Source organism: Rhamphochromis longiceps, linkage group LG6, assembly GCF_057381845.1.
Source record: "Rhamphochromis longiceps isolate RC_006_pf linkage group LG6, R_longiceps_female_GT1.1, whole genome shotgun sequence".
Classification (NCBI taxonomy): domain Eukaryota; kingdom Metazoa; phylum Chordata; class Actinopteri; order Cichliformes; family Cichlidae; genus Rhamphochromis; species Rhamphochromis longiceps.
Window position 1 is genome coordinate 7,692,999 of NC_140562.1, and position 12,322 is coordinate 7,705,320.

General features: G+C 43.1%; 2 protein-coding genes across 3 annotated transcripts in view; one reads left to right on the top strand and one right to left on the bottom strand.

Moving 5' to 3' along the window:
- Positions 1 to 12,322, bottom strand: part of LOC146667432 (voltage-gated delayed rectifier potassium channel KCNH1-like) — a 124,471-nt gene that overhangs the window by 67,435 nt on the left and 44,714 nt on the right. For both annotated transcript variants that reach the window (XM_085409119.1, XM_085409120.1), the window contains one exon: positions 577 to 1,006. In XM_085409119.1, coding sequence (XP_085265245.1) covers positions 577 to 1,006 — 430 coding nt within the window. The remainder of the gene's footprint in view (positions 1 to 576; positions 1,007 to 12,322) is intronic.
- On the top strand, positions 2,360 to 3,444 carry LOC146667433 (uncharacterized). The gene has a single exon (XM_085408326.1). The coding sequence runs from the start codon at positions 2,527 to 2,529 to the stop codon at positions 3,442 to 3,444; it is 918 nt and encodes a 305-aa protein (XP_085264452.1). The 5' UTR covers positions 2,360 to 2,526.

Sequence of the window (12,322 nt, forward strand, 5' to 3'; positions counted from 1 at the left end):
ACAGTGTTGTGAGAAGCTTTTGCTTATATTAACAATGACGGTAACAAAGGCTGTATGTTGTGAAAGGCCTCTCTGGTAGCAGCTGACTAGAGCTTAAAGAGCATGCTTTAGCTCCTTACTTTTCGGGTGTACAGTATAACTACAGATATTCCAGGATTTACCAGGTTGTATACTGTAACGTTAGGTTGGTTAAACATGGCAAAGCCTAGACTAAGACTTTACAGATTGCTGACACTGCCTTAATATCAATGGGGAGATGTTTGACAATCCAGTCAGAGTCATAAAGAACTAAAATAAGTTGTTTTGACAGGAAGAAATGATTTACGAGCAGTACAAAGAGAGTGCAAGAGATAATCTGGAGACTATAGAAAGAGACCTGGTCTCAGCATCATGGAGTCTGTCTGGTGTCATAAGGGGAAAAAAAGACACTGAGAGAGTCAAATCCACAGAAAAACTGGTAAGTTCAGCAATTTTCCTGCCAAGTACCTTGATAAACTCAAAAAACAACTGGAAGGCAGAAATGTTTTGCATATTTGGCACAGAGAAATAAGTTGAAAGGAAATGACAAGGACTCACATCCAATCATCATCATGGCTACAGCAAAGATCTTCTCTCCATCTGTGTTTGGTGCTATGTTTCCAAAGCCAATACTGGTCAGACTGGTCATGGTAAAGTACAACGAAGTGATGTAGGCTGAGTCTTTACCGGGCCCGCCCTCCCAGATGCCTGAGCTCGAGGCATTGAATCTGTATGGCGTCCCAACTGTCTCTCCTAACAGGTACAACCAGCTGTCCATCCTCACAGTGTTGGTGTTCTCATCAATCACCTCATAGTATCCGATGCTGTACCAGATACAGGCCAGCCAGTGGGCTGCCAGGCCAAACACACAAACCAGCAAAACCAGCACAGCAGCGCCATACTCAATGTAATGATCCAGCTTTCTGGCAACTCGACCCAAACGCAGCAGACGTACCACTTTGAGGGAGCTAAAAAGGCTGCTGATTCCCTGCAAGTGAAAGAAGAGATAAAGCAGATAAGAGAAAATATGACACCGTAGGAGGGAGGGGGACAAATAAAGAGAAAAAAGGTGAAAGAAGAGTACAGAAACAATTAATTTTATGAAAGATTTTTCTTGTTTCAAACATTCAGCTCATCATGGGAATCTAAGGGGCCTTTTCCATCAAACATGCTGGCATCAGTTCACACAAACTGTGTGCTTATAATAACTTTGCTATTATTGTTATTTTTACCATGTAACCTATAATTATGCAGGATCACATCATCATCTAATCAGTATGTGACATGTCAGTCACGTATCTTGTTATGTGAAGATCTTGTTGAATGAGTGTAAACTTGAACCAGATTTCAAACAAAAGGAAACAGATTTTATCAATAAAAACAAACTGTGAAATATTGATGTCTTTGTTTTTGCTGTCCATTGCATCTTTTAGCCTGCATCAATCTCGATTGTAATTTCTCATGTAATAAAACACTTTTAACTGTTATTCCACTCAGTGTTACGTATTTATATTGGGGCCTCTCTTTGTGTTGAGTGGAAACTGAGTGGAGACTTTCATTGATGCTTTTTTTTGGAAATGGTTGACCTGAAAATTCACTTCATTACAAGCTGTTTTCTTGCTCTTCCTTCATTTGTTTTCTTTGATTTGTCTTCAAATTATTATATAAACTGTTGTCATCCACAGGTGTTTTATTTAATCTAATTTCACGAATCAAATGTATATTATGACAATCCAGACATCGCAATTTGTCATATAATTGCTTTGCTGACTTGAGGAGTGGTCTTGCTGGATCAGATCAGTTGCATATCATTTTCTGTGAATCCTATAAGCCACTGCTTAATGAAATTCAAACATAGGAAAGGATATAAAGAAAATCACAGTCTATTATCTGGAGTGTCAGCAGTTTCATTTTTAATATAAGCATATTTTGAATTTGATACCAATAACATATTTCAGACAGACATGTTCCCACTGTTGTTGTATAATATAAACATTTGTGTGCAGAAAGAACTTGCTTAACTTATATAATTGCTATGTATAAAGTTTTGAGGCTTCTTCCTTGGCATGACATTAGTTTGGGCAGTTTGAGGTGTTTTATTTTTATCATAAGTTTATTTTATATTTCTTGTACAGTCCAAATTACAGTTTAAAAAGTTTTTAGGCCACCAACATTAGAAGAGTTTATCCTCTTGCCATCACAAATAGCTTTGCAAAATTTATTGCAAGCTTGTGTTAGTCCTGCATCAGGTTGGTCACCTGTTCAGAGTGTACCTCGCTATGGTAGCTGAGATAGGCTACAGCCACCTTGCGACCCTAATAAGGATAAGTGGAAGAGGGGGGAGGGGAGAGAGCAGCGACATGTGAAGACGTGTTTTTGCGAGCTCTGCTTAGATTGACCATTTGCGTAATTTTCCCGCTCCCCTTCTAGTACATCCCGGCGCGAACCCGTCTCACAAGTGCCTAATCTTTCGAATCAGTTGTATTTTGTAGTCTAAAGCTGTTCAACATGCCTAAATCGCTCAAGCAGAAGCCGGGGCCTGATGCCTCGGACTTGCCTGGTGCGGATCCGGCCGCGGGGGTGGGGGCCGGGCCGGATCTCGACACAATCATGGCTGCCATAAAGCAAACGGAGCAGAATGTGCTAGCCAAGATCGACTCGTCTGTGATGGCAGCTGCAGGTGAACTACACAAGAAAATAGACGACTTGGCGGGTGATTTAAGGTCAGAGGTCCTGAGTGTGCGCGCAGAGTTTGCGAAGGCTATCGAAGACATGCAGAAAGAAAACGCCACGCTCTCGACCCGCACTGATGATCTTGAGGAGGAAGCTAATGGCCAGGCTAACCGTGTTGTAGCACTGGAAGCTAAAGTTGATGCGCTATCTGCCCAAGTCGTCCGGTTGGCAGACAAGGCCGATGATTTGGAGTCCCGGCAACGTCGTGATAACTGCAGACTAATTGGAGTGGAAGAGGGATTCGGAAATATTCGACCGGAGAAAGCCGTGGCTGAATTGTTGAAGGAAGCGCTCGCCCTCGACTATACGCCGACGCTCGATCGGGCGCATAGGAGCCTGCAGCCGAGGCCAAAGGATGGAGATGCCCCGAGACCGATAATCGTCAAGTTCCACTATTTTCAGGAGAAAGTGGATGTTCTTCGAAAGGCCATGGGGGCAGGTCCCATTACCCGTAATGGGAAGCGTTTCTACATCTACCCAGATTTCTCGGCCACCGTTAGAAAGAAGAGATCGGCCTTTACCGAAGTGAGAAGATTGCTTCGCCGGTGTACGGGGGTGAAATATGGTCTCCTGTATCCAGCTACATTGAAAATCACGACCCCGGCTGGCGAACAGATGTCTTTCGAAGATCCGATCAAGGCAAGGCACTACGTCGAGACCAATCTGCGCCCACGGGAGACGGAGGGAGAGTGACAGTTAATTCACGGACCACAACAAGTATCACACGCTGCGTGCTACCATTGAGGTAGTCTGCACAGGCTGTGCATTGACTGGTGAACGTCGCCACGCTACGGTTGGATGCCCTTTATGATTGGACAAGGTATAGCTATAAGATGTTGAGGATTTCTGTGGATGTCATGTGGCCTGGGGAATATTTTATTTCAGAATATCTTCGGTATCCTCATTGGTCTTAGTTCCAGCCCGACACCATAACCCCAACAGTGCTTTTATTTTGCTTTTTGATGTATTCTGATTAATTAATCCCCTTTTTCTTATCACCAGTGTCATTATTTTTATTGGGTTTTACCCCTTTCTTGTGGGATTATTTTCCAACCGTGAGTGTTCAGAGCCGTACCGGCCTGTAAGTGGATGGGTGCCGACATGCATGCGGCAATAATGATGCTGAGTCAAGGGTCCTATTATACTTTGTTCTGTCTTTGCTGAGTTCATGTAAGAGTTTAAGCTAGTGTAAACGTGTTATATGCCTAGGAGAGAGAGGAGTGTTTTCAGGGCAGTCTCAGGTTTGTGGAAGACCAGCCCAGGGGTCCAGGATGGTGAGAGGTTTATCTATGTTTATCTGTTTGTTTTTGTTAGTTTTGCTTTGGGTTTATCTGTGGTTTATGTTGTGGCTCAAACAGGCACTGAAACACTGAGATATAACCAACGTGCAGGATCAGTCTATTATCGATTGTGGCACTATGACTCTGGATAATGTGAATAATCAACAGAAATCGGTCTCATTCATTAGCTGGAACGTCAAAGGGCTGAATAATTTGGTTAAAAGAAGCAAGGTATTTAGTCATTTGAAATCGCTCAAACCTGACGTGATGTTTCTACAGGAGACACACTTAAATACTAACTCCCAAAAAAGACTAGGTTGTAAGTGGATTGGACAAATATATCATTCACGTTTTAACTACAAAGCCAGGGGAACAGCAATCTTAATTAGGAAGGGGGTTCCATTTGAACACTCTGAAGTGATATCAGATCCTAATGGCAGATATGTTGTTGTAGTGGGCAAGCTGTTTAACACACCACTAATACTGGCTAATATTTATGGACCTAACTGGGACAACGCACAGTTCTTTCTTAATTTTTTTTCGACTCTCCCGGACCTTGTCTCCTATAAACTGATTCTAGGTGGAGACTTTAATTGTGTCCTTTCTCCCCAGCTGGACCGATCAAGCGTAAGGTCGAGCAACACCCTCTCGTCAGCAGCAGTGGCTATTAATTCCCTACTTCGTTCTTACGGCTTATCAGACCCTTGGCGTGCAACAAACCCATCTACGAAGCAATTTTCCTTTTTTTCCCCTGTACATCATAGTTACTCCAGGATTGATTACTTCATTGTCGATAACCAGCTACTTCCCTTAATTTCCAGCACCAAATACCACAGTATAGTGCTGTCAGATCATAGCCCTGTGCAGATGGGTCTGGTTTTTCCAGGTAATGTGGCGCCCCAACGAACGTGGCGGCTAGACCCCCTATTACTTTTATGTGAACGCTTTAAAACGTTTCTCAGCAATCAGATTGACTTCTTTCTAGAAATTAATGACACTCAGGATGTGTCGAGGGGAGTCTTGTGGGAGTCTATGAAAGCCTATATTAGGGGCCAAGTTATTTCTTATGTGGCACACAGAGACAAGGAGCGCTCTAAACAACTTAAAGAACTGGCTGACAAGATTGCGGATATGGATAGGCGTTACGCTCTTTCACCTACGCCAGATCTTTTTAAGGAGAAATTACTGTTGCAAACTGAATTTGACACGCTTATGACATGGAGAGCCGAAAGAAATATTTTTAAATCCAGGCAGGTATATTATGAGCATGGAGATAAAGCGGGGAGGCTCCTTGCACTTCAGCTCAAACAGCGGTCAGCTGAGCGCGTGATTTCGGGAATTGAAATAGGTGCTGATTCGATATCTCACGACCCCCGAGTCATTAATGACCAGTTCAAATATTTCTACTCTACCCTATATCAATCAGAGGTGGGCAGTAATTCATCCGAGATCTACTCGTTTCTTGACTCGCTGGATCTTCCCAAGCTCTCTCCGGACGCTCAGTCACCTTTGGAACAGCCGTTGTCGATTGAAGAGATAACGAACGCTATTAAATTATCTCAGACTGGAAGGTCGCCAGGTCCGGACGGTTTCCCCATGGAGTTTTACAAGGAATTCTCTTCGAAGCTCACACCTATTTTAGAATCAGTTTATGCTGAATCTTTTGCTACTGGCAATCTGCCGCAGACGCTTACCCAGGCCACGATCTCAGTCTTACTAAAGAAAGATAAAGATCCTGTACAGTGTAGCTCATACAGGCCAATAAGTCTTTTGTGCTGTGACTATAAGATTTTAACCAAAACTCTTGCACTACGGTTGGACCCTATTATTTCCACCATTATTAATGAGGACCAAACGGGCTTCATTCCCGGACGGCAGTCATTTTTTAATGTGAGACGACTGTTTAATGTGGTATTCTCCCCCCATTCGACAATACAACCGGAAGTTATTCTGAGCCTTGACGCTGAAAAGGCGTTTGATAGAATCGAATGGTCCTACCTTTTCACAGTTCTGGAGAAATTCGGCATGGGACCTACTTTTTGTAGATGGATTAAAGTCCTATATTCAACGCCTATGGCTGCAGTCAGGACAAATGGTCTGATTTCGGAATATTTTTCGCTCTACAGGGGGACGAGGCAGGGCTGTTGCCTGTCACCCTTCCTGTTTGACATTGCGATCGAACCGCTGGCAATTGCTATCAGATCTGATGAGAGGATTAAAGGTATATCCAGGGGTGAGGTAACTCATAAAACTCTGCTTTATGCTGATGATCTCCTTTTGCAGATATCAGACCCAATTGGGAGTATGCCCCACCTTTTCCGCTGGCTGCGGGAGTTCAGCAACATATCGGGGTATAAGGTTAATTTATCAAAATCTTTACTGTTTCCATTGAACAATCTGGCAAAACAGACCACTTATGACGATTTGCCTTTTAAAATTGAAAATGACAAATTCACATATTTGGGACTGGAAATAGCTGGCTCGATTAAGACTATTTTCCAGTATAACTACAGGTCTATTCTGGACAGTACTAAATCTGATCTGGGTAGGTGGTCAAAACTTCCACTTTCGCTGGCAGGACGGATAAATGTGGTGAAGATGACTGTAATGCCCAGGTTTCTTTATCTATTCCAAATGATCCCCATCTTTCTCCCCAAATCCTATTTTGCCCAGCTGGATCGCTTTGTCTCTTTGTTCATATGGAACAAAAAACCTGCACGCATAAGGAGAGCAAGCCTGGAGAGAGCTAAAGCTGATGGTGGTTTGGGCTTACCTAATTTCTTATTCTATTATTGGGCTGCTAACATTGTCAAGCTGACATATTGGATAACCATGTTTGCGGATGGGGAGGGTCCAGTCTGGGCAGATATGGAACTGAGAGCTACACTCCCAATCTCTCCGATTTCGATCTTAACTGCCCCTCTCCCACTGAATGTCAAAGCATCTGGGCTGAACTCCAATTTGGTGGTTCAAAATTCAATTAAGATCTGGGGTCAATTCAGGAAACATTTTAACTTGACAAATACTTGTAGCTTTTCTCCGATAATGTTCAACCATCTTTTTACACCATCTCAAATAGATCATTCATTTGCAGTCTGGCACAGAAACGGTCTGGTTTTCTTTCAAGATCTCTTCACTGAGGATGGCTTTGTCTCATTTAAACATTTGTGTGAAGACCATAACTTACCAAAGTCTCACTACTTCAGATACCTTCAGGCTCGGAGTTTTGCTTCTAAATTTCTCCCAGGGTACCCGTCTCTGCCCTCTAAGGACCTACTGTATCTAGTTCTTAATGTGAGTCAGCCCACTAAAAGAGCAATATCGAAGATTTATGCATTGATTCTTGAAAGCTGCCCTCATACATGGGACAAACCTAAGGCGGCGTGGGAAGGGGAGGTTGGAGAACTCATCTCAGAAGACATCTGGAAGAAAGCCATACAGCGTATACATACGTCTTCTCTCTGTATTAGACATGGCCTGATTCAATTTAAGGTCGTCCACAGGCTCCACTATTCTAATGACAGACTGTCTAAACTGTACCCTGATGTTGCACCGAATTGTCCTAGATGTGATTACTCTCCTGTTTCTTTGGGGCACATGTTTTGGTCATGTCCCTCCCTGTATGGTTTCTGGACATCAATTTTTCAATCACTGTCAGCTATATCGGGTGAAACACTGCGGCCTGACTCTTTGATAGCTATCTTCGGTGTACCTCGGGAAGAGCTGAGACTCTCTCCCCTCCACAAAAACGCAATAGCCTTTGCCTCGTTGCATGCCCGCCGTCTGATACTGCTGAGCTGGAAGGCGTCGAACCCTCCTTCCTACGTCCATTGGATTAGAGAGGTGATGTTGGGATTAGCTCTGGAAAAAATTAGGTATACCGTGCGCGGCTTGGAGAGTAAATATGACAAAACCTGGTCACGGTTCATAACTCATGTCAAGAGTCTGTCTTTTGCCTGATTTATTGTTCTTTACTTGTTGGTAATTTATGCTCTTGCTCTCTTCTCGGACTGCTGTCCATAGTCTCCTCAATGCCCGTACTTTGACTGTTGGGATTTCTTTAATCCCTTTTTCTTCTTTGTTTCTTCTCTCATGTGCCGGGGTCCGGCTGTTGGTGCTATAATGACTGTCACAGATTGGTTTGAGTGTTTCTCCCCCCTTTTTTTTTTTTTTTTTTTTTTTTTTTTTTTTTTTTGTGTTGTGTGTATTGTGCTTCCTGGTTGTGGGGATGCCACCTGGATGGGGGTGGGGGGTAGGGTTCGCAACTTTTGTAAGAAATTCTGGACTGTTTTGTTGGAAAACTATAAATAAAGTTGTAAAAAAAAAAAAAAAAAAAAGGATAAGTGGAAGAGAACGGATCAATAGATCTCTTTATTCACCAACTTACCCCCCCTCATTTCTAGGAATACCAACAAATCATTTGTTTGTTTTTTCCCCCCATGTCCTTGACATAATTCATTAAAATTATTGTTAAATGATAAGTTCTGTTTTCTGGTTATCATAGAAATAATTATTTATTGATGACAATACATGTTAATAAGAAGCTGAACTGCCATGTTTGCTTTATTTTTTGTTATTTTTATTTTGTAAGACTGTTAATCCAACATTCTAATCTAATTCTAATCTATAATTTCAGTACATGACACCAAACCAATTGTGATGATATGGTCTGACACAGAACATGATGGCAACAGTATTGAATCCCATTGTTGAATCCCATTTATTTTAGTTTAGTTGAATTTGTTTTTCTTTCATGCCTCTACAATCTTGCGTTGAGATCAGGGGTGGTACCTCTGGATTGGCAAACCAGGGGTGTGGTTCCCATCTTCAAATAAGGGAGACCGGAAGGTGTGCTCCAACTATGGGGGGATCACACTCCTCAGCCTCCCTGGGAAAGTCTATGCCAAGGTGCTGGAGTCCGTCCGTTAGTCCAACCACGGTACAGGAGGAACAATGTGGTTCTTGTCCCAGTCATGGAACACTAGACCAGCTCTTTACCTTCTTCAGGTTTCTTGAGGACGCCTGGGAGTTTGCCCAACAAGTCTACATGTATTTTAAGGACATGGAGAAGGCATTTGACTGTACCCCTCAGACTGTCCTGTGGGAGGTGCTTCGGGAGTATGGGGTATTTGGCCCATTGCTATGGGCCATTCGATCCTTATACAACTGCTAAAAGAGCTTGGTCTGCGTAGCCAGCAATAAGTTGGACTCATTGGGTGTTGGACTCCACCAGGGCTGCCCTTTTCTGTTCAGAATTTTTATGGACAGAATTTCTAGGCGCAGCCAAGTGGGGGAAGGCTTATACTTGGGTGGTCTAAGAATCTGATCTCTGCTTTTTGCAGATGATGTGGTTCTATTGGCTTCATCAAGTGACAGCCAGCAGCTCCGAGTGTGAAGTAGCGGCAATGAGAATCAGCACCTCCAAAAGTCAGAAAAGGGTGGAGTGCCGACTTAAATGCAGGGATGTGTTCCTGCCCCAAGTTGAGGAGTTTAAGTATCTTAGGGTCTTGTTCATGAGTGATGGGAGAAGTAAGCAGGAGATTGACAGACAGATTGGTGCTGCAGCAGCAGTGATGCCTTGTACCGGTTCGTCGTGGGGAATTGAGAGCTGAGTATAAAAGCGAGGCTCTCAGTTTACCGGTTGATCTATGTCCCTACCCTCACCTATCGTCACGAGCTTTGGGTAGTGACCAAAAGAATGAGATTGCGGATACAAGTGGTGGAAATGAACTTTCTCTCAAGATTTACCTGGCCTCTCCCTAAGAGATAGGGTGAGGAGTTCAGCCATTCGGGTGGGGCTCAGAGTAGGAAAGGAGCCAGTGAGGAAGTTCAGGCATCTGACAAGAATGCCTCCTGGGCGCCTCCTGGGTGAGGTGTTCTGGGCATTGAATGAGGCTACGGGGCAGACACAGGAAACACTGGAGAGATTATTTTTCTTGGCTGGCCTAGGAAATCCTTTGACAAGCTAGAGGAGGTACCCAGGAGAGGGAGTCCAGGGCTTCTCTGCTTAGGCTGGCCCTGCAACCTGGCCCTGGATTAGCTGAAGAAAATGGATGGATGGATGGATGGATGGATGGATGGATGGATGGATGGATGGATGGATGGATGGATGGATGGATGGATGGATGGATGGATGGATGGGTGGATGGATGGATTTTCTTTCTTTTTCTTCAGTCTGTGATACTTCATTCTGTAATAGGCTGGCCAAAACAAAAATGATAAGTCAGTGTTTAATTTCACCAACAAATCCATTACAGTGTAAAATGTTGATTCTATTCTTTTTATTGTCAAAATTGTTTAGATTAAAATGAAATCAGTTATACTACCCAATAAGGTAAAAGACTAAATGAAAAAACAAGTCAACTTGTTGTTATGTTGATGTACTGAACACTGCAGCTTCTAATAAAAAAATATTAGCTGCACAAATTGTGCTAATTCATAAGCAACAGCACTGTTAAAGTATTTTACAATCAGTATCATTACAAAATAGAAACAATCGAGGAGCTCATGTGACACTGTAAAAATCCAGCCAGGTCTACTAAAGGTCAAGATGAATAGAGGGGTAAAGATGTTGTTGAAATAGCCACAAAAAGATAAAGACAGTCAGTCCAGATGACATGCCTATGGAGGTATGGAGATGTGTAGAAGAGCAGGCCGTGGACCTTTTGACCAGGCTGCTTAACATAATCTTAAAGAGTGTGGAATGGGGAAGAGTACTCAGGGGTGCCACCAGGGATTTGGGGCCCCATGAAAAAAATATTAGCCCAATTTAGTATTAGTTTAATGTTGCAAATCACGGTGGCCCTAAAAATATAACACTGTGCAAAGATTGGGTTTTAATCTGATTTAGCTTAATGAAAGCTCTCTTCACCTGCATTAGTCATCGACAGTGTGCAAAATATATCCAAAGCAATACACACTTCTCCAAAAACACTCTGGTTATGTGGGTTGTAGTGATAATATACTATTATCACAAAATAAATTGTGTGTAGAAAAAATATGAATATAAATATAACATGTTCAAAGGGTCTGCCTGCACCGATTACATGTCGGCTAAAAAAACCCCAAAACATTATTTTCCATTAGAAATGAAGTAAGGTAACTAATACTAGGGAAGTCGAGCAGTTTCTTTCATATTGACTTGCTATGAGTGTAATTTCCACGTGTCTCTCTTTTCTTTTTTGAAACCCAGACTTCCCTTTTCACTAAGCTATTCTATTTTCTTACCACTCAAGAAGTGGGCAACACCTAGGAGCACTGGCAACTGTACCAAACCAGATCTTGACATAAGGAAGGACATCCAGAAGAGTAAGGTTTTATTCTTTTTTGCCAAAAAACAAAACAAAACAAATGGTAGGAAACATAAAGGAAACATAAAACCCTCCTTGACCATGCATGGAGGGTTTCACCCCAAATCCAGCATGCTGAGACTGTACACCCAGCAGAACAAGGAAGACTGAGGACTGGTGAGTGTCAGAACCACTTTCCAGGATGACACAACAAACATCCATCAGGAAGATGGCCACAACAGACTGTGTGCTTAGTGAATACAGCAGGCAACAGAAACCTGAGAAAGAAGATGAGCAAAGAGAAAAATCATCAGGCCCCTGCATAGTACCCCTGGCAGATAGAGGAAGTGGCACAAGATCATACCATGAAAGGCAAGACCCCAGATGGAGGCAGTGTAAAGTGCCCCTGAGACAGCCCAGCACATAACAGCAGAGGTCAAAATGGGACAGGAAGAAGGAACATGAGGAGCTAGAGAACTAAAGGTGCTGAGAGAAGAGCTTGAGTAGATGTGAAAGGTGAAGGCAATACCTAGTGGTAATCAATGCTCTTAGTGCAGTGTAGGGATGGGTACCGGTGTCCGGTGCCATGATGGCACCGGTTCTGACATAAACGGTAGTAACCAGACCGAAAAGCAGCGCACATTTCGGTGCTTTATTTCGGTGCTTTTTTTTCCTGAGCTGTGATACACTTCTAGCCAATCACTTTACGTTTCCGAGGATAGTAGGCGGGCCCAGGTACGTATGTTCTGTTAGAGCAGAGCTACAGATTAAAAATGTCCAAGGCGAAGCGGTCAAAAGTCTGGCTGTACTTCACAGCAAAATATGCAAACTCAGCAGCAACAAGTGCTTTAAGCTGATACTGTGATACTGTCAAAGGAGGTAACACCTCAAATCCGATGAAACACCTGGCGACGCATAGCGTTTTTTTTAAAAGCCCAGAAATGCACCGTATTTGATAGCTTGCTGCGAGACCTCACACCGAGCGCATCTACTGCGGGTGGG